General features: G+C 43.4%; 1 protein-coding gene across 1 annotated transcript; it reads left to right on the top strand.

Moving 5' to 3' along the window:
- Window positions 1-1,591: 1,591 nt before the first annotated feature.
- LOC308469665 (vomeronasal type-2 receptor 26-like) lies at window positions 1,592-23,015 on the top strand. Its single transcript, XM_080992449.1, has 6 exons — window positions 1,592-1,649; window positions 2,588-2,879; window positions 12,471-12,689; window positions 18,185-18,415; window positions 21,328-21,454; window positions 21,768-23,015. Exons 2-6 carry the CDS (start codon window positions 2,673-2,675, stop codon window positions 22,658-22,660), a joined length of 1,677 nt encoding a protein of 558 aa, XP_080848575.1. The 5' UTR covers window positions 1,592-1,649; window positions 2,588-2,672; the 3' UTR covers window positions 22,661-23,015.
- Window positions 23,016-23,146: the final 131 nt, after the last annotated feature.

Here is a 23,146-nt window from a genome sequence, read left to right as displayed (position 1 = left end):
CCAATGAATGTGAATTGAGTGTTCATTTCCCGATATGCCTGTCTAACATCTTTCCTCCACATGAATCAGAAAGGAAACTGGTCTTTGGACATAATGAAGGTGGGATGGCCACAGGACCTTTTATTTGAAAGATTTGCAGTCCCCCGTTTTTGCAATCTGAATCTAAGTAGAATCATGTTAACAAAAATGGAAAACGAGTGAGGTCACCACCAAAGAAGGACGCTATCAAGATGAACTCAGCTTCTTCAAACCGTCTTGTGGATTGTTGGAAGGAAAGATTTGCACAGTCTTATTGGTCCCATTATAAATTAAATAGTTCTATTTCTGGGGTTCTTTGTGTTTTGTTTCTGGAAGTTGGGAATGAAAGCTTTCCAGGGCAGGGAGAGCCAATGCTGCACTCTCCGGATGGTCTGCACCTCCCCCCCCCCCTTCGTTGACAATTGGCAATGCTGGCTGGGGCTGATGGGAGTTGTAGTCCAACAACATCTGCAGGGCACCATATTACCTATCCTGAACAGACGCGCAGCGCAAATTAATAATGCAGAGTTTTAAAGAATAAAAGCTTTGCTGAGTTAAAATAAACAACACGGTTCCAAAAAGTTTGATTGAGATTACATACTGACTCTGCTCACAGCTGAGGCAGGCTGACTCTGACTGAAAACTTACAGAGAGCACCGAGAGAAACTGGCTGCTAAGTCACATGTCAGAGTGACTCAACAGTTAGCAGTTAGGCCTGGATAACTTTAGTAGGCCCAAATGATTGTGCAGTCCCAGCCTATTATCCTATTATTTTGTATAAAAGTATCTCACATAACAGGGTTAGGAAAGACTATCTGGGATTCTAGGAAGTTCTAGGCAACTTTGGGCTGTTTTGACTTCCTACAAGGCAGCTTAATACATTCATAAAGTTGAGAAAGAACAAGTACATGTTTTGTAAGTCTGAATCCTTCCTAATGCGGTGGACTATTGAGCATCCCTTCCAACCTCAGGGATTTGAGCTGGGAAAGTAGACCGTGCACAAAGCCACACCGCAGAGTCTCATAAACATCTTTTCCCCAGCTATACACATTGCTGTGTACTCTGCACCTGATAATTATCAAAACTATTGTAATTTTTATTTTATTTTTTCCTACTGAAAAGCTCTGGGGAATTTTCTAAATATCATTTCTGAAACTCATAACAAAGAAGTCAGAAGCAAGAACAAAACGTAAAAACTTTGTTTACGCAATGTGGAAAGGCTGGTGCATTAATATCTCTTGGGCCACTGAGAGCCTGGGCTCAAATTTAAGGCAGGCAGGGACTATGTGGAGGTGAGGTTTAAATATTAGCTCTTTTATTTCTGAACCACAGCTGGACTCCCATCTGGATCAAGAAGGCACTGCAGCCGATCAGCAGCTGAGAGCGGTCAGGCAGAAGGGAGCGCAGCAGCAGACAATGATCATAATCTCCCTAATGCTTTTGCTAATGATGCACCATTCGTCCTGTAGAACGCTGAAGGGGAAATGCCATTTTGGTGTGATAAATGATCGAAATGACACACTTAATCATTATAGGCCAGGAGACCACCTCATCACTGGCGTCTTAGCTGTAGGCTCGACTTTGACCTTCCCGCATGATTTCTCCAAGTCTCCATCTGCTACTGATTTTAAGTATGTCACCATGTGGAGAAAGATTTACTACTGCTACTTTCAACTGTGATTCCATGCTCTCCCTTTTTTCTGGTTTCTTTTCCTGCTAAATTTTACCTCAAATATGTCCTCAATTGGCTTCAGGGGTACCATCATTCCTGGGTGCACAGGGAAATCTGTGCACAGCCAGAAATTTCTCATACAGCTGCGTAGCTATGAAACCCCAGGCGCTCCTTCCCCCTCTGCCTGTAGTGTAAAGGTAAAGGACCCCTGGACGGTTAAGTCCAGTCAAAGGCAACTATGGGGCTTCGGCTCTAAGGTGCTGTTGTTTTTTGCAGCTGGCTCCAATGGGATATCGGACATTGTTCCTCAGCTTTTTTTAAAAAAAGTGAATTGCGTTGAATTTACTATTCCAGAATTAATTATATTGTAGATATAGCAAAAAAGAAACAAGCAGTTTTGAATAGTGGAATGGTGTGTTTATGTATGTGCTTGTGCAGCGACTTACATCGTACACTTGTTTGACTTGCATCAGTTCATAGGCCCCTGGATTTCCTTTAAGGATAAAACATCTAGTAGGTGTCTCTCCCACAGAGCTCGCATTATAAGCAGCATGTCATGGGTAGAGGTGCTCTTTCAGATAAGCAGTTCTAAAGCCATCTAAGGCTTTGCATATCAAACCCCAAACACGGAATTGGGCTTGACAATTAATTGTCAACCAGTGCAGGCCTTTGAGGGCCAATGTTCCCTTTTCTTGGGGAGAAAAATCCTGTTGCCAACAACCATTTCCAAATGAACTGAAAACACATAAACTCAGAACTAGCCTTCCAAGAGTTGTCGCAGTAAAATCCAAATATTTCTCCTAGTTATCCATGCTCTTATATGAAAAGATGCACAAACTTTAATACTCTTTCACTGACTGCACAATGAAAAATCTGATGACATCTATTTTGCTGCAGCTTGGACAATCAAAGGTACTGGCACATCCTGCCCTTCTTGTTTGCCATTCAAGAGATCAGTCGGAATCCCAGGCTCCTGCCCAACATGACTCTGGGCTACAACCTCTATGAGAGTTATTTTCATGCAATAATGACTTATGAAGCTGTACTAGACCTGCTGTCGGGTGGGCAGAAGAATGTTCCAAACTACATCTGTGAAAGACAGAATAAACAGCTGGCCGTTCTAGAAGGAGGCGACTCTGCTCTTTCCAGCCTGATTTCAACCATTCTGAGCATTTATAAAATCCCACAGGTATGAATTGGGGAAAGGTAGGGGGGTTGGGGGCTGAGCCTATTTCTGTACTGCAGTTTCTCTCCACAGGTTGCATCAGACTATATGCAACCATGTATCTTTTTGTCCAGCCTTTCCTATATCCATGCTCATTTTCTAGGGGGAAAGGTGCCAGAACTCACTATGTAGGTTCTTAATGAAAGTATCACACTTTTAACATATCCTCTGATTTCCCCTCGTCTTCTCTAGATGCGAGCTGGAAGGAGGCGATCTTACAAATGAAATTTGAGTGCAACATAACACTGGAATATTGGTCAGAAAGCCATAGTCCTGTAACGCAGCAAGTGAAAGGAACATTAGAAAACAGGACAGAGCGCTAACATTATAATCAGGAAAACCAATTCCCATGTCTGAACGCACCCTTTGACTACCAGGTCTAGGCTACTGATTTTTCCTTAACAGTGTTGGCAGAGCAGAAGGGAGGCGGGACTAAGCTGCCAGGCTGGAGACTTTGAACTGAGCAGTCTGTTTCCCAGCTCCTGAGGAGACCACCCATGTAAGACACCCCTGGCCTTTGGTGACACATTAGAGAGTAATGGCAGCAGAAAGGACTAGTGCGTGTTCCCAGGGCTATAGGTTTACCCGACAGGATTGATGCTGTAACCTCCCTAAAATTACACAAGCAACCAGGATAAATGCTCAATAAATAGAGCATCTGAAAGTCTTTTTGTAGGTAGGTGGAACAGAAAACTTTCTGGAAGCTCCATGGTTTCAGGGTATGTTTTTTTTTAATAAAAAATAATCTTTATTATACATCAATTTACATAAAACTTAACAAATATATTATAAATGCAACACAATACATTGCATACATAATACTTCATCTTTCTTCTTCTTCTCTGGTGATCACTCGTAGCTGAGTAAGAACGTCTTCCATAAACACGGTTTATGGAAGACAGTCTTTAAACCTCTTTTGTTGACCACCAGCATTACGCTTTCCATTCTTAAGTTCAGAATAGAGTAGTTGCTTTGGAAGATCAGGCCTCCGCACAACGTGGCCAGTCCAACGAAGTTGATGTTGAAGAATCATTGTTTCAACACTGGTGATCTTTGCTTCTTCCAGTACACTGATTTTAGTTCGCCTGTCTTCCCAAGTGATGTGTAGAATTTTTCGGAGACACCATTGATAGAATCTTTCGAGGAGTTGGAGATGGTGTTTATAAGTGGTCCATGTTTCACAAGCATATAGTCAGGCTGGTAGTGCAATAGCCTTGTAAACAAGCATTTTGGTTTCCCTGCAAATGTCCTGGTCCTCAAACACTCTGCACCTCATTCGTGAGAAAGCCTCACTCGCAGAGCTCAGGCGATGCTGGATTTTGGCATCAATGTTGGCCCTTGTGGAAAGATAACTGCCTAGGTAGGAGAAGTTTTTGACATTTTCCAACGTTACACCATTGAGTTGGATTTGTGGTGCTGCAGAAGGGTTAATTTGTACTTGTTGGTACAGCACTTTGGTTTTTTGTATGTTGAGCGATAGGCCAAGCTTTTTGTAAGCTTCTGCAAAGATATTTAGGATGGTTTGGAGGTCATCCTCTGAGCGTTCAAACACTACGTTGTCATCGGCATACTGAAGTTCTAGACCGGAAGTTGCCGTAACCTTACTGTCAGGGAACTGCCATCGGAAGGAAGGGAAGTGAAAGGGCTCACACAGGTTGGGAGAGACTCAGCAGCTGAAGAGGGAACCAGTAGGGGGAGAGGAGCTGAGCTGAGGGAAAGGGAGCTGGAGGGATGGCTCAGAGACACTTCCAGCGAAAACAGTGGGGAGGTTTCAGGACCTCCTGTAGGGACACCCACTCCTCGCCGGAAACTGTCACGCAGAGAGTCCAGAAGACGTGTTTCCGTTAAGGAGCTTTTATGTTGGAAGCGATTCCGAAAGCAACCACTGTCGGAATCTGCCAGCGACTGACGGAGCCATGTTTAAGGGGCTCCGTTACAGACAGAGGTTTGCAAACTTGACCAAACTCTGAGGGACTAGGATTTTACACACAAGCAGCTCATCGTCCCATCACAGCATTCCGACAGTCTTCGTGAGCAGCTTGTGCAGGAGAAGGCATCATGAGCAACCCAGCCGGAACCGGAGAAGCAGGAGCTGGAGCGGGTCCAAGCCTGGAAGAAAGGTACCGGGTGTTGGAGGTCCAGCTAGCGCTGCAGACGGCGAGGCTTGAGGAGAGGAGGGCTCAGGATGCAGACAAAAAGGGGAAAGACACCCAGCTCGTCAGAAAGGTACCAGGATTGGTGCAGAAGTTTGGGGGGGAGCCCAAAGACTATCATGGCTTTCGGACAGAGATGCAATATGCCCTCAATCTGCAGTTTGATGAATTCCCTGACGAGGAATCACGAGTGGCTTTCGTGATTGGGCATCTTGAAAAGGGGGCGAGAGACTGGGTTAGACCCCTGATGGCAGCGAATAGTGACGTCCTAAAGGACACGATGAAGTTCTTTCGCGCCATGGATCTGATGTTTTCCAGCGATATTGAACAGGGAGTGGTCCGCAGACAGTTAATGGCTTGCAAACAGGGGAGCCGATCTGTCCGTGAGTACTGGACTGAGTTCACCATGTTGATCCATAAATTGGGGTGGGATCTATCGGCGGAACCCATTCAAATGCTCTTTGAAGAAGGGCTTTCTTCGGCTGTGAAAGACGAACTTTCCCGGGCGCCCAGGGCGGAGTCTATGGACCAGCTGACCAAATCAGCGCTGACCATAGGAGCGCGCCAGGAGGCGAGAGCATTGGAGAGGCGGGAAGGGAAGGGGGAACGTTGGAAGGAGTTCCGCATTCCAGACATTCCAGAGCCAACTTTCCCGCCGGCAGAGCCGATGGAAATCGGAACAGCGCGCGCGCGCGCAGTTTCAAAGCCCAGTGAGGGGGGAAAGAAGGAGGGAAAAGGCGCCCGGAAATGCTATCTCTGCCAACAGCCAGGTCACTTTGCCAGAGTCTGCCCCCAGAGGAAGGAATGGCAAGGGATGGTAGGAGCTGTGGAGGGAAGAGAGGAAGAAATACCGAAGCAAGTAAAAGCCAACGCCTGGCTGCCACCGTCGGGGCACAGCAGCCAGGCCAAAGAGCAGTGAAAGTGCCCACGCCAGAACCTCCTAAACCCGCCCTAGTGATAGAAGTGGCGCTAGAGCTGCCAAACGGACACCCTCTAAAGATAAAGGCGCTGTTGGACTCAGGCAGCTCCTGCAATTTCATGAGCAAAGAGTTTGCAGCTGAACACCAGATACAGACGATCCCTTTAAGCAACCCCCTGCAGGTGACCACGATCGATGGCAGGGAGCTGTTGGGAGGAGAAGTCAGCTTGCAGACCGTCCCAATGATAATGAAGGTGGCAAGGCACACCGAACTGATAGCGTTTAATGTGGCCACCTTGGGAGGAGCTCCCATTATATTGGGGATGAGCTGGCTAGCGTTACATGATCCGCTGGTGGGCTGGCATCAGAGAGTGGTTTCTTTTGGTTCAGCACATTGCTTAGAACACTGCAAAGAGGGAAAGGGTTTGGCAGGGGCCCAAGCCACCCTAGCAGGGACTGAAGTAACGGAGAACGTGAAGGTACCACGACAATACGCAGATCTCCGCGACGTCTTCAGCGAAAGGGAAGCTGACCAACTACCCCCGCATAGACCCTTTGACTGTCAAATCAATTTACTCCCTGGGGCACAGCTCCCTGTAGGCAAGCTGTACGCCATGTCAGACAGAGAGATGCAGGAGCTAAGAGAGTTCATTGACAAGAACCTGAAGAGAGGGTTCATCAGAGAGTCCAGGGCGGTGGGGGGCAGCCCAGTGTTTTTTGTGGATAAAAAAAACACGAACAAGCCGAGGCTTGTGTGTGACTTCAGGGCCTTAAATGCAGTGTCAGAACCAGTGGCTTTCCCTATGCCCAGGATTGACGACATTTTGACAAGGGTCAGGAAGGGAAAGATTTTTACTAAACTGGACCTAAGGGGGGCGTACAACCTGATACGAATAAGGAAGGGGGATGAATGGAAAACCACCATGTTCACCCCTTTGGGGGCATTTGAATATTTAGTTATGCCCTTCGGCCTACAAGGAGGCTCCGCGTGCTTTCAATCGTTTATGAACCATGTCCTGGGGCCTTTGCTTTACAAGAATTGTGTGGCCTTCTTAGACGACGTGTTGGTGTATTCTGAGAATGAGGAGCAGCATGTGAGAGACGTCAGAGAAGTGTTGAGCAGGCTGCAAGCCAACCAGCTGTGGGTGAAACTGGAGAAGTGTCAGTTTCATACCAAGGAGGTGGAATTCCTGGGGTATCGCCTGTCAGACAAGGGATTGGCCATGGATCCCGGCAAGGTCCAGGCGGTGCTGGAATGGAAAACACCCAAAACAAGGAAGGATGTGCAGAGGTTCCTAGGATTTGGGAACTTCTATCGTAAGTTCATCCGAAACTTTGCCCACCTGACGGCGCCCATTACGGACTGTCTCAGCAGTAAGAAGAAGTTCGTTTGGACTGAGGAGGCGGAGCGAGCATTTGAGGAACTAAAAAGGGCCTTCGCCTCGGAACAACAACTCCTGCATGTGGATTTACAAAAACCGATGAGAGTGGAAACTGACGCATCAGACAGAGCTATTGGGGCGGTGCTTCTGCAGCCAGGGAAGGAGGAGTCAGAGTGGAGACCGTGTGCCTTTTTTTCGCGAAAGCTGAACAAATCCGAGAGGAACTACACGGTGTATGACCGAGAACTACTAGCCATTCATGAGGCGTTCCGGAGATGGAGGCACCTGCTAATTGGCGCACAACATAAGGTGCAAGTGTGCACTGACCACAAGAACCTAGAGTATTGGAGGACGGCACGAGTGCTCAACCAACGGCAAGTGAGATGGGCCCAGGAGTTCTCCAAATTTAACTTTGAGATTTGTTACGTGCCAGGCCCAGAGAACATTAGGGCGGACGCTCTCTCACGCAAACCTGAATATTTGGAGGGGGAGGGAGCACCCGAAGAGAGACATGTCATTCCAGAGGACCGCTGGGTGTGTGGGGCGGCATTGGTGGGACAAAGAGAACTGGTAGAGGAAACAGAGAATGATGAATACGCCCAGAATAAGCTCAGAGGTCTTAGGGGTGAGGGAGAGGAACCAGGGGGTTTCGAGGAAAGAAATGGAGCTTTGTATTACAAAGGGGCACTGTATATCCCTGAAGGAGACTTAAGGGGGAGGGTACTCAAGCAGTTGCACGACAGCCCCACGGCGGGGCATTTTGGACAACACAAAACCATGTGGTTGGTCACCAGGGAATTTTGGTGGCCTAAGGTGAGGGAAGATGTACGGGAGTATGTAAGAGGGTGTGAGCAATGCCAGCGAGCCAAAGGGGAGAGGCGGGCACCGGCGGGGCTATTAGAACCCTTACCAACCCCAGAACGACCTTGGGAGGCAGTGTCGATAGATTTTATGACTGATCTGCCGAAGTCCAAGGGGAAAACAGCCATCATGGTGGTGGTAGACCTACTAACAAAGATGTGCCACTTTGTAGCCTGCTCGCATGCAGTCACGGCGGAAGAGACAGCGAAGTTATTTGTAGAACACATTTTTAGGTTGCACGGGGTGCCATTGAGGGTGGTCTCAGACCGAGGAAAACAATTTACTTCCAGGTTCTGGAGGAAGCTCATGAGCTTACTGCAGGTGGAGGTCAACTTTTCGACTGCCCGGCACCCTGAAACCAACGGGCAGGCGGAAAGAGCAAACGGGGTCCTCCAGCAATACCTGAGGTGTTATGTCAATGACAGAGAGAATGACTGGGTAGAAAAGTTGGCGCTGGCGGAATTTGCCTACAACAATGCCGAGAATGTGTCCACAGGGATGAGCCCCTTCTTGGCTAATTATGGGTGTCATCCCAGGGCTTTCCCAGGGGGAGAAGGGGAGAGATGGGGTGTCCCGGCAGCCGAGCATTTTGTAGAAGAAATGGAAGCAATCCATCGTCAGCTCCAACTCAACTTAGAAAGGGCGAAGGAAGAATACAAGAGGCAGGCAGACAAGAACCGAAGGGAAGGTGAAACCATAAGGGTGGGAGATAGGGTGTGGCTGTCAACCCAAGGGTTGCCGTTCAAAGGAGGTTGTAAGAAATTAAGACCCAGGAGATTGGGTCCCTTTGAGGTCATTCAACAGGTCAACCCAGTGGCTTTCAGGCTCCGGTTACCCAACCACATGAAACTGCACCCAGTATTTCACAGGTCGTTACTGTCACCGTATGAGGGGGGACGAGAAGGGATGGCCACTCGGGGACCGGTCATAGAAGAAAGGGAATGCAGCAGCCATGTGGCAGAAATCCTCGACGCCAGATGGAAGGGGGATCAGGTGGAGTATTTGGTAGCGTGGGAAGGAGAACCGGAGTCAGAAAACACTTGGGTAATGGCAGAAGATATCAATGACGAGGTATTGATAGAAACGTTCCATCAAAGGTTCCCAAGGAAACCTCAGCCTGTGGAGAGGTTCCGGAGGGAATACTTTGGGACCACCGATGAGGAGGAGGAGTTGGAAGGATTCTCGGAATCGGAAGGGGAAGGGGAGATGGACTCTGGGGAGGAGGAGTACTTCGAGACCAGGAACCGCAACAGGTGGAGAGAAGTGTTCGGGACATCGGAAGATGAAGGAAGTTCATTCCGGGGTTTTGCCTCCTCACCGCCCGTAGAGGAGGGGGCGAGAGGGGATGAAGGGGGCCCTGGAGGGGAGGTGGATGTCAGGGAACTGCCATCGGAAGGAAGGGAAGTGAAAGGGCTCACACAGGTTGGGAGAGACTCAGCAGCTGAAGAGGGAACCAGTAGGGGGAGAGGAGCTGAGCTGAGGGAAAGGGAGCTGGAGGGATGGCTCAGAGACACTTCCAGCGAAAACAGTGGGGAGGTTTCAGGACCTCCTGTAGGGACACCCACTCCTCGCCGGAAACTGTCACGCAGAGAGTCCAGAAGACGTGTTTCCGTTAAGGAGCTTTTATGTTGGAAGCGATTCCGAAAGCAACCACTGTCGGAATCTGCCAGCGACTGACGGAGCCATGTTTAAGGGGCTCCGTTACAGACAGAGGTTTGCAAACTTGACCAAACTCTGAGGGACTAGGATTTTACACACAAGCAGCTCATCGTCCCATCACACCTTACTCTTTCTTTCAGCCTGCTCAGATTGAAGAGCTTTCCATCTGTTCAATATATGATTTCTACTCCAGTGGGGAGTTTCTCTTCAACAAAATGTAGGATCATGGCAATGAAAATAATGAATAGAGTTGGGGCAATAACATAACCCTGTTTAACACCTGATCCCACTGGGAATGGATTACTTTGAGAGCCGTTGTTATCTGAGATTGTTGCTGTTATATTATCATGGAGGAGCCGAATGATGTTTACAAATTTATCTGGGCAGCCAATTTTCAGAAGGAAAGTCCACAGGGCATTACGATTTACAGTGTCCAAACCCTTAGTCAGGTCAATAAACGCCATATACAGGGGTGGGTTTTGCTCTCTGCATTTTTCTTGAAGCTGTTGAGCGGTGAAAATCATGTCCACTGTCCCCCTAGAAAGTGGAAAACCATTTTGGGATTCAGGAAGGGTCACCTCAAATATTGTTAAGAGACGGTTTGCTAAGATCCTTCCAAGAATTTTGCCGGCCGCAGCTAATAGAGAGATGCCTTGATAGTTTCCACAATTAATTCTGTCACCTTTTTTAAAGAGATTGATAATTTTGGCCTCCCTAAAGTCTGCTGGGATCTCTTCTTCCCAGATTTTTTCGATGAGCTTGTGAAGTTGTTTTGTAAGTTCAATTCCACTACCCACTTTGAAGATTTTGGCACGTATCCCATCAGCTCCACTGGCTTTGTTGTTTTTCATTTGGTTAATAGCTGTACACAACTCTCCCAGATTTGGAGATACTGCAAGCTCATCTCTAACTTGTTTTTGAGGAATTTGTGACAGGACCTCAGCAGCTACGGGGGAGTTGCGGTTAAGGAGATGTTAGTAATGTTCTTTCCAGCACAGTGCAATAGCTTCTTTATCTTTTAGAATTGGGATACCATCTGCTGAGCATAGGGGACATATGCCATGATTTATTGGCCCATAGATGATCTTTGTGTCTGTAAAGAAACTCTGTGCATCATGATTGTCGGCTAAGTGCTGGATCTCTTGAGCTTTTTTTATCCACCAGGTGTTTTTTAGTTCTCTGGTTCTTCTTTGAACTTCAGCCTTAGCGTTGGCATAGGGTTTTTTTCTTAGTGGCACAGTTTCTATCTCTTTGCCAGATCTGAAAGGCCTTTCTTTTCTTGTCAATCATGCATTCAATCTCACTGTCATTCTCATCAAACCAGTCCTGGTGTTTCTTGGTTTGGTATAGTTTGTTCACAGGCTGCAATAATGGGTGTTTTTAGCTTGGTCCAGTGTTCCTTGATGTTATCAGGGAATTCTAAAAGCAGATGGTCCTTCAGAGTCGTTTGGAAGCAATCCCGCTTAATGGGATCTTGAAGGGCTTGAGTGTTCATTTTGCGTCTTGGTTTCCTTCCTTGAAGCTTGTGTGGAGGTATAATCTTGATAGCCATCGTGGAGCGTATTAGTCGGTGATCTGTCCAGCAGTCGTCGGTACTCGTCATAGCTCTGGTAAGGAGCACATCACGGTGATCTTTAGCACGGACAATAACATAATCTAAGAGGTGCCAGTGGTTTGACTGAGGATGCCTTCATGAAGTTTTAAATTTATCTTTCTGTCGAAAGAGTGTGTTGGTAAATAAGGGTCTACAAGTTTTATTGATTTCTGTTGACATGATAGTGAGCAAGAATTCTTCTGGATTTTTTGCAAAAGAGAATTTAAACAACCCCATCATAAATCTTTTAACTAACTAAAAATAAATCTGGGCTCTCAACTTCCCAGACACCTAATCAATCATCATGGTGAATATGTTCCCCATTATTAATCAGTTTAGTTTAATACATATTTGTACTTGCTCCTGAAAAAGGAAAAAAACACAAATTCTTTCTTTTTCTCCTAGATCAACTACGGTTTTGTTAGTCGAGAATTTACTGATAAAACTCTGTTCCCTTTCCTCTACCGGATGGTCCCAAAACAAGAACCTCCTCACCTGGCTATGGTCAAATTGCTCCTGCATTTCAAATGGACGTGGATCGGTCTCCTTGCACCAGACAATGACGATGGAGAAAGGTTCATGAGGACCTTCACAGCTGTGGTCACAAAGAATGATATTTGTGTGGCCTTCTCAGAAAGTATCACAGATATTTTGATTTATACTCCAAAACACCTGAATTCATTTCTCATGCAGACACAAGTCAATGTCGTTGTCCTCCATGCAGATGTTCAATCCATTTTCATTCTAGCGGGGTTTATGATAAACATCAAAAAGACCCTTAAAGTAACAGTGGGAAAAGTTTGGGTCACAACAGCTTTGCCGGATGTCAGTATGAGTTTGGCATCTAACGTGGATCCCCAGTGTGTCCCTGCTTCTTTGTCCTTCTTAATCCAGACAAAGAGGAGGACAAAATATGAAACTTTGGATGTAAATGCTGTTTTAACCCACAAGCCTCCAGATTTAACATTTACGTGTTCTGTTTCAAAGAATTCTGAGAGAGTCCAGAAAAGATGTAGAGAGAGAGGAGAACTGGGGACCATGTCACGAGAATATACAGAGAGAATGTTGTCTCAAGACAGCTACAGTATTTACAACACTCTCCAGGCCATGGCAAGTGTCCTGAGTGCTATATACTCCTCCAAACCAAGCCAGGTGGCCATGGTGGGAAGCAGAAAGATGGACCTTGAAAGAATACAACCATGGCAGGTATGATCCTTTCTCTGGCACATTCTCAACTCTGAACGGTGGTTCAGAAATTAAATTTTGGTTTCAGGATATATTAATGGTGGGGTTGGTGGGGATGTTCTGAACCCATAAATGAGACAAACCCATTTTGTCAAGTTCCCAATGCCTCACACTTGTACGTGAACATTTAACTGGACACTGCCCAGGCTCCTGGCACCATCTCCTTTTAACCTAACAGGAGATACTTCATTACTTACTGTGACACCTTGTATTTGTTTTTTTTTAATTTTTTTATTAAAGTTTCAAAAGTTTTTTATAACAACAAAAACAAAACAAAACAATACAGTAAAAATGACAAACATAAAATATAAAAAACAAATATAATTTCAACCCTTATTTTCTTATGCCTTACTTCCCCGACTTCCTCTTACCTTCCCTTTCTGTATTCCAATTTCTAATTTATTTTTCAGCAAATCCTTCCCTTATTTTTCACTTAATTTTGACCTTACTTTTTCTTTTTAGCTTATCTATTTCCGCTAGTAACCACATATTTTCTAATCCAGCGTCATTCTAACATTCATTAATTTTGCAATATTTAAATAGTCCTTAAATTTTTTCCAATCTTCTTCCGCTGTTTCTCTTCCCTGGTTTCGGATTCTGCTCGTCATCTCTGCCAGTCCCATGTAGTCTATCACCTTCATCTGCCATTCTTCCAAGGTGGGTAGGTCTTGTGTCTTCCAATACTTTGCGATGAGTATTCTTGCTGCTGTTGTAGCGTACATAAAAAATGTTCTGTCCTTCTTTAACACCTCTTGGCCGACAATACTCAAGAGAAAGGCCTCTGGTTTCTTCAGGAAGGTATATTTAAATACCTTTTTCAATTCATTATAAATCATTTCACAGAACGCCTTAATCTTTGGGCACGTCCACCAAAGGTGAAAGAATGTACCTTCATTTTCTCTGCATTTCCAACATTAAATCAGAACCAGTGAAGGCGGTGAAGGTCCTGTGTGAGTGCCTGGAGGCGGTTGGAGGATGGATGGCGGCTAACAGACTGAGGTTGAATCCTGACAAGACAGAAGTACTGTTTTTGGGGGACAGGGAGTGGGTTGGTGTGGGGGATTCCCTGGTCTTGAATGGGGTAACTGTGCCCCTAAAGGACCAGGTGCGCAGCCTGGGAGTCATTTTGGACTCACAGCTGTCCATGGAGGCGCAGGTTAACTCTGTGTCCAGGGCAGCTGTCTACCAGCTCCACCTGGTACGCAGGCTAAGACCCTACCTGCCCGCGAACTGTCTCGCCAGAGTGGTGCATGCTCTAGTTATCTCACGCTTGGACTACTGCAACGCGCTCTACGTGGGGCTACCTTTGAAGGTGACCCGGAAACTGCAATTAATCCAGAATGCGGCAGCTAGACTGGTGACTGGGAGTGGCCGCCGGGACCATATAACACCGGTTCTGAGAGACCTGCATTGGCTCCCAGTACGTTTCCGAGCACGATTCAAAGTGTTGGTGCTGACCTTTAAAGCCCTAAACGGCCTCGGTCCTGTATACCTGAAGGAGCGTCTCCACCCCCATCGTTCAGCCTGGACACTGAGATCTAGCGCCGAGGGCCTTCTGGCGGTTCCCTCATTGCAAGAAGTGAGGCTACAGGGAACCAGACAGAGGGCCTTCTCGGTAGTGGCGCCCGCCCTGTGGAACGCCCTCCCATTAGATGTCAGAGAGATAAATAATTACCTGATATTCAGAAGACATCTTAAGGCAGCCCTGTTCAGGGAAGTTTTTAATATGTAATGCTGTACTGTTTTTAACACTGATTGGGAGCCGCCCAGAGTGGCTGGGGAAACTCAGCCAGATGGGCGGGGTATAAATAATAAATTATTATTATTATTATTATTATTATTATTATTATTATTATATTTGTTATCAGGCCGGTGATAAATTTTTGCAAGCTTGACTGGGGTCATGTACCACCTATAAATCATTTTCATAATATTTTCTCTTAGGGCATTACATGCCGTAAATTTCATCCCGGTTGTGACACCTTGTATTTGGGCAAGAGTCCAGGGGGCCAGAGAGCAGCAGCAGGAGGAGGTGGAGGGGCACCCAAATACCACGGGGTGGCTTACTACATTTGGTAGTGAAATAATTCTCGTATTTCCTTGGCAAACCTGTGTGTGATGCCTAAGACCATGAAATACTGAGCCCAAAATTGTTTGAGGATATTGCTGCCTTGGGTATCCGATTAGTGATTACTTTTTAGCTGCTGGGAGGGCCAACCAAGGGAGGGGGTGGAAAACCAAGGCAGGGGCAGCACCCAGGGCATCCCATCCCAAGCCCACTTTGCTGTGACGTGTCTGCTTTGGGCTAAGGGGAAAGAGACAGGAGAAGCCCCTCCAGGACAGGCTAAATTGCAGTATATTCTCCTTTAGCTCCCTGAGCGGCACAGTGAGAGAAGCACATGTGCTTTGCCAACTCTTTATCAGGCATGAAGCTGTCTACAACCATGTACTTATTTTTAAAAAAATAATATTTATTACTTTTCCAACCATTTAAACACTACAAAAAAGAACAATACAATAAAATACAATACAATACCAAAAACACAGCATAACATTAACACATTAAACTTACAAAACAGAACAAAAACAAACAAAAACAGTTTAAAACACCTCAAACATTTTCAATATCTTATCTTTCATTCACTTATTTCAACGACCTCCTCACACCTCCCTTTTTGTGTTCCACTTTTGTTAATTGTTTCAGCAATTCCTTTCCATCTTCCTCCGTTTACTATCCTATAATTATCTTAACACATTCTAGCCTTATTTTTTCCTTTAATATTCTATTAATCTATTTATACTTAATTCCTTATAACATTTCTACTAAAGCCATATAACTTCATTCCAAAATTATTCTAACATTCATTAATTTTACAATATTTCTGTAAATAATCTTTAAACTTTTTCCAGTCTTCTTCCACCGGCTCTTCTCCCTGGTCTCGGATTTTGCCAGTCCTTTCCGCCAATTCCCTATAGTCCATCAACTTCATCTGCCATTATCCAACACTTCAGTGTTTTCAAGAAGCAGCCATTCTCTCACAACAAAGTTTAAGGTCATGTACTTAATCCAGCAGGACCCTTTTTTCTTTTTCTTTTTCTATTAATTTCAATGCAAAATTACAACAAAAATTACAAACATTGAATCCAAAATAATACTATACAAAAAAGAAAGAAAAACAGAACACAAAAAAGAAAACAAGAAACAAGGAAAAGCACACATCTACAAATAAAACCGTATCTTCATTCTAACCTAGTCATTACATACATATACACATATTGACTTCCTTCCTTTATTCTAAGACCTCAAAAATTTTACTCTTTCTAAATTGTTGTGTCTAATGTAGATTACTTCTATATTTATACTTTTTTACGCCATTTTTCTTTTTCTTTAACCCTGTAAAGCACCATTCATTACATACTGATATGCTTACTCTAGAACAATGTTTTTTCATATATTCTTTAGCACATCCCCATTCTATTAATATTTTCTGGTCCGATTGTCCCCCTATGAATGCTGTGAGTCTTGCCAGATTTATATATTCACAAATTTTAATTTGCCATTCTTTCATTGATGGACTTTTTCTCCCTTTCCAATTTTTTGCTATAAGCATCCTAGCAGCTGTCGTTGCATAAAGGAATACTTTCCTTTGACTGTCAGGAATATCATTTGTGATTATACCTAAAAGGAATGCCTCCGGTATTTTACTGAAAGATATTTTAAACATCTTTCTGATTTCTTATATGAAGAAATCATTCCAAAATTGTTTAATAGGTCGGCATTCCCACCACATGTGAAACATTGTTCCTATTTCTTTCTTGCATCTCCAACAGGTATTTGATTTTAATTTGTAAATTTTAGCCAATTTTACCGGAGTTAAGTACCATTGGTTCACCATTTTCTTTTCTTTTTTTAAATAATATTTATTAAGAATTTAATAATTACTAAAAGAAGAAAAAGAGTTAAACAAAGCAAAACAATACAATACATGAAAAGCAAAAAGAGAAAAACACTGCTTATCTTAAAACAAAAACAAAGACAGAAACAATTAAAAACACATCCAATATTTTCATTTCTTATCTTTCATTTACTTGTTTCAACGACCTCCTCACACCTCCCTTTTTTGAATTCTAGTTCAATTAGCTATTTCAGCAAATCCTTTCTATCTTTCCCAGTTTTTGTCCTATAGTTTATCTTAACACAATCTAACCTTATTTTTTTTCCCTTTGGCCCATTAACAGTCTATTTTTACTTAATTCTTTATAACATTTCTGCTAAAGCCATATAACTTCATTCCAGCATCCTTCTAACATTCATTCATTGGTTCACCATTTTCATCAAATTTTCTCTGATTGTGTAACATGCCATAAATTTAATATCACATTTCCATAATTTCTCCCATTGGTCCAGCTGAATTGCGTAACCTATATTGCATGCCCATTTAGTCATAACTTATTTTACTTATTCATCCTTATTCATCCTTTAACTCCCATTCTAATAATAAATTATACATTTTGGATATAGTCTTTTTCGAGTTTTGTAAGAATCCTTTTTGTAATTTTGATTCTTCTTTTTCAAATCCTCTTGCTTTATCTGATTAAATATTGTAAAGGTGAGACATAGAAGGTTGTTAGAAACGAAAAACCCCTTGGTGGGTTTCATCATTAGAAGTAATATCAGTTAAAAAGAAAAATACAATAGGAAGATTGGCGACATACCAGCAGCTCCTAAAGGAGGAACAGGGCCAATTAAAATTAAGACCATATGAAGAGGTGACCCAAAGAAGAGGTGGCACCACATGGTTACAATATCATCAAATTGCAGCAAGACCCTTTTTAATTCCCTTCTCATGCATTTTGGTGCCTGGTCTCTCACCGTCCCCTTTAGCAGTGAAAGCCGATATGCTCTTGTTTTGATGATGATGATGATGATGATGCTACTCCTCCCATCTGATAACAGTATTGGAGAGCAATGCTGGAACATGTGTGTGAAAAGAGAAATCCTTTCCTGTAGGCACTCGGCACTTCTTAGCCCTCCAGCTAACCTCAGGCAGTAAAACGGGACAAATCACTGACTACAAGTTACCTGTTCCCGGGCTGTTCGTTTCTCAGGCGAGTTCGTTTCTCAGCCTGCACCCCATATGCTTAAAGGACATTGAGTAAATGTGTTGTAAAAGCTGCCACCAGGTGCCCCGATTTGGATGGCTCTTCCATTCTAGAATGGGACCACACACCCTGATCCTACTACAACGTTATAACCACACTAGCTGTCATTCCTGATTCTAATTTTAACATGCAATATATTAACGACTCTAGCTCTGCTATTTCCCAAATAAGAGTCCCATCTGAGTCTCTGGGACTACACCTTGGGAGACTAGAGTTCTTAGTGGCCAAAGCTCATGTACGCTACTTTGTTCCTCGTTTGCTAATTGTGTGTGTGTTTTCCTGTACCATTTTAGCTGCACTCTTTCCTAAGAAACCTCCACCTTTACAACTTTTCCATGGACGGAGCTTACTGGGATGAGAATGGGGAGCTGGCAGCTGACTTTGACATTGTCAACTGGGTGGCGTTTCCCAATAAGTCCCTTATTGGGTGGAAAGTTGGGAGTGCAGAGAGATCAGCATCTCCAGAGAAACTCAAGTTTGCCATTGACCGAAATGTCATTGTGTGGCCCAGGTGGGTCAAACAGGTGGGTGAAAGAATTAATCACATCTTATTCTCTTTAATACATCAGACCAAGCAATACTATCCAAAGAAGAAGTAGAAGAAGTGATAAACGAATTGAAAAGAGGGAAGGCACCGGGCCCGGATGGGCTAACAGCCAGTTACTATAAAGAACTGAAAGATATGTTAATGGCTCCATTGATTGAAGTAATGAACAACACTTTAAAAGTAAGGGACATTCCAGAAACATGGAAAGAAGCATTCATTACAATAATCCCAAAACAAGACTCAGACTTAACCCAAGTGAAAAATTACAGGCCTATCTCACTATTAAATACTGACTATAAGATTTTGGCGGGAATCCTAGCCAAAAGATTGAAAAAGATATTAGTAAGAATCATCCATGAAGACCAAGCGGGTTTCCTGCCGGGCAGACAACTAAGAAACAATATAAGGAATGTTATAAACATCATTGAATATCTGTCCGATAGGGGTGACAAACAAGCAAGCCTAATATTCGTGGATGCGGAGAAGGCGTTCGACAATGTAATTTGGGAATTTATGTTGGAAAATTTAGAACTGATGGAGGTGGGCCGAGACTTCCTTAATGGCATAAGGGCAATATACACAGAACAGAAGGCAAAATTGATTGTGAACAATGTCATCACGGAAGATATAAAAATATCAAAAGGAACAAGGCAGGGATGCCCACTGTCACCGCTGTTATTTATAACTGTTCTGGAAGTTCTATTAAACGCAATTAGACAGAATAAGAGAATAAAAGGGGTAACATTAGGCCTAAATGAATATAAAGTTAAAGCTTTTGCTGACGATGTGGTGCTGACCGTGGAGGAACCAATAGAAAGTATAAGAGAGGTTCTGGATGAGATGGAGCAATTTGGGAAGGTAGCAGGATTCAGACTAAATAAGAGTAAGACCAAAATGATGGTAAAAAATATGGACCAAGACATGATTGTAAAAATACAGCAATGTACGGAGATTGAAGTGGTAAAAAGGGTTAAATATTTGGGAATCTGGCTATCAAATAAGAATATTGATCTATACCAAAATAATTATATACCAGTATGGAAAGGAATAAAGAAAGATCTGGAGGTGTGGGCAAGAATGAGACTATCACTCTGGGGAAGAATCTCTATGATAAAAATGATGGTGCTACCTAGGTTACTATTCCTATTTCAAACTATACCCATTGTAAAGGGTACAGGAGTTTTTAAAGAATGGAAAAGGGTGATATCAAGATATATCTGGGAAGGGAAGAAACCAAGAATCAAACATAAGTTGTTAATGGATGCGAAAGAAAGAGGCGGATTCGCCCTACCAGATATGAGAATGTACTATGAGGCAGCATGTTTGTGTTGGTTAAAAGATTGGGTAAAGTTGGAAAATAAGGAATTGTTGGATCTGGAAGGATTTAATAACAGATTCGGGTGGCACGCGTACCTATGGTGTGAAAAGAAGAGGGTCCACAAAGGTTTTGGGAATCACATATTCAGAGGTCCATTAATAGAGGTTTGGGATAGATATAAAAACATACTGGAAACAAAGGTTCCGCATTGGTTATCACCGTTAGAGATAATGTGTGTGAAGAAAATCAATATGAGAGATAAGTGGGGTACTTATGGAGAAATGGTAACTAATGAAGGAGGGAAATGGAAAATGAAACCATATGACCAAATAAAACTATATATACATGACTGGCTGCACTACTTTCAAGTAAATGAAAGATTTAAAAAAGATCTGAAGGAAAGGGGTTATGAGGAAAAAGAATCAAGGTTTCAAAAAGAAATAATAAACAATGAGAACAAAAATCTGTCAAAAATGTATAAAATACTGTTGGAGTGGTATACGAAGGATGAGGAGGTAAAATCAGTGATGGTTCAGTGGGGAAAAGATTTTGGATACAGTGTTCAATTGAAGGATTGGGAAAAGTTGTGGAGAGAAAATATAAAATTTACAGCATGTACGTTATTGAAGGAAAATGTGATGAAGATGCTGTACAGATGGTACATGACACCCGTAAAATTGGCCAAGATGTATAAGGTAGATAATAAATGCTGGAAATGCAAACATAAAGAAGGGACATTCTTCCACCAGTGGTGGGAGTGTAAAAAAGTTAAAAGCTTCTGGGAAAATATCTATAATGAGATGAAAAAAATATTAAAATATACTTTTGTGAAAAAGCCAGAAGCCTTTTTATTAGGCATAGTAGGAAAAGAGATAAGAAGGAAAGATCGCAAACTTTTCCAATATGGTGTAACGGCAGCCAGAATCGTGATAGCTCAGAAGTGGAAGCAAGAGGAGATCCCAACAGTAGAAGAGTGGAGAGCTAAATTGACAGATTACTTAGAGCTGGATAAATTAACTGGGAAAATCAGATATATTAAAGATCAAAAATTTATTGAGGATTGGGGAAAATTTGTGGGGTATCTGGAAAAAAACTGTGGTGTAAATATAACGCTAGCGGGGTTTAAAGAGGCACTGTAAAGAATAATTAAGTATTGCCTATTAGAAATAATGAGGGTAGGGTGGAACATTTGGCAATATGAAAGAAGGAATGTGTACCAAAGTTATATTTACGAACGATTGTCAACGGCGCTGAAGGAAGTCTAAATGGATATGATTTGGTATGTCAGGGAAAATGTATGATTACTTTGTTGTGTTTTATATATATCTTTTTCTTGTTTGTTTCTGTTTCTGTTTTGTTTTTTAAATTTTTGTTGTTTACAAAACTGCAATAAAAAATAATTAAAAAAAAATTACTATGCTGTTGGCCAGGCAGCAGCAAACTTACACCTGCATAGCTTATTCTGCACTTCTAACCTCATTGTATGATTCAGTCCTAGCTGCACTCTATGGCTCCTCCTATCCACAAAGTCCTAACATCTTCTGCTTGATGCTTTTCCTCATTTTGGCTAGAATGTGCCTCTTTCAAGGTGTACCGAAAACTGTCGTCCAGGATATGCCAAGGCCATTAAGGAGGGAGAACCAATCTGCTGCTATGCTTGTGTTGAATGCATGGAAGGAACAATCTCCATTCAGGAAGGTAAATGTCTCTGAAAGGATATTTAAAAGAGTTGACTTTTCATAGTACAAAATCACTTTCAAATTCCAGGCATTGGTACCTATGGAGGGGGGTCTTGCCCCATTAAAGGAGCTCAATGGGATATGTTGGCCCTTAATACTTTTATTCTGACCCCAAACTATAGCCCAAAATTGCTTCAAGGCAAACCTACAACCCAAAATACAGTAATCAGATAAGAATCACAGAATAATATAGTTGGTATGTAGTAGACTATGGAATGTCATGGCTATAATATTTATATTGGCAACACTGAGGTCACTCTTGTGTTTTTCAGATGCAAAGCATTGCAAGAAATGTCCAGATGATCAGAATTCCAATCTACACAGAGATCAGTGTGTCCCCAAGATTATACATTTCTTGTCCTATGAAGAACCTCTGGGGATCCTCCTAGCTTCTTTTGCCCTGCTATTGTCCCTCACTGCTGGACTTCTTTTGGGAATCTTCATTAAATACTTTGACACCCCAATAGTCAAGGCCAACAACCGGGACCTCACCTACTTGCTCCTCGTCTCCCTCCTGCTCTCCTTCTTGTCCTCCTTCTTATTCATCAGTCAGCCCAAGAAGTGGACCTGCCTTCTCCGACAAACTGCCTTCAGCATCATCTTCTCCGTGGCCGTGTCTTCCCTGTTGGCAAAGACTATCACTGTGATGGTGGCGTTTATGGCCACAAAGCCAGGGAGCCAGATGAGGAAATGGCTGGGCAAGAGCCTGGCCAACTCACTTGTCTTGTCCTTTTCCAGTGTCCAAGGGGGCATCTGCATAGTCTGGCTGGGAATGTCTCCCCCCTTCCCAGACTCCGACATGCACTCCCAGCCTGGGCAGATCATTCTGCAATGTAACGAAGGCTCTGTTGCCATGTTTTATTCTGCCCTTGGCTACATGGGCTTTCTGGCGGCCGTCTGCTTCACGGTGGCTTTCCTAGCCAGGAAGCTGCCTGGGGCCTTCAATGAAGCCCAGCTGATCACCTTCAGCATGCTGGTGTTTTGCAGTGTTTGGGTGTCCTTTGTGCCAGCCTACCTGAGCACCAAGGGGAAATATATGGTAGCCGTGCAGGTCTTCTCTATCTTGGCCTCCAGTTCGGGGTTACTGGGTTGCATCTTCATCCCCAAGTCCTACATTATTGTCCTGAGGCCAGATCTGAATAAAAAGGAGCATCTGATGGTTTAACATTAAAAAATAAAGTCCTTTTTTTTGGCATAGCACTGCAATGATATAACCAATGAATGTGAACTGAGTGTTCCTTTCCCAGTATACCAGTCTAACACCTTCCCTCCATGTGTATCAGAAAGGGAACTAGTCTCTGGACATAATGAAAGTGGGATGGCCACAGGACCTTTAAATATTTGCAATCCCTATTTTTTTTTGCAATCTGAATTTAAGTAGAATCATGTTAACATTACTGGGTTTTCCCTGTTATTCTCGCCAGTCTGTTTTTCCTACTCGGGAGTAAGCCGCCTTTAGTTCAGCACTCCCATGTCAGTAAGCATATAAAGACGGCAACCTAAGAAGGGGTTGCTGGGTTTACATGTTCACTGAGCTTTCCCATGGAAGCGAACAGAAAAATTCATTCCCTGGAGGCTGTGATCAAAAGGCAACTGAAGAAATGGTAAATAATAATAAAAATAATAATAACAGCAATAGTAATAAAAATAA

The sequence above is a fragment of the Podarcis pityusensis genome (genome assembly GCF_964106645.2).
Source record: "Podarcis pityusensis genome assembly, chromosome: 2".
NCBI lineage: Eukaryota > Metazoa > Chordata > Lepidosauria > Squamata > Lacertidae > Podarcis > Podarcis pityusensis.
The sequence above is the reverse complement of the archived record's forward strand: the minus strand, read 5'-3'. Positions and strand labels throughout refer to the sequence as shown.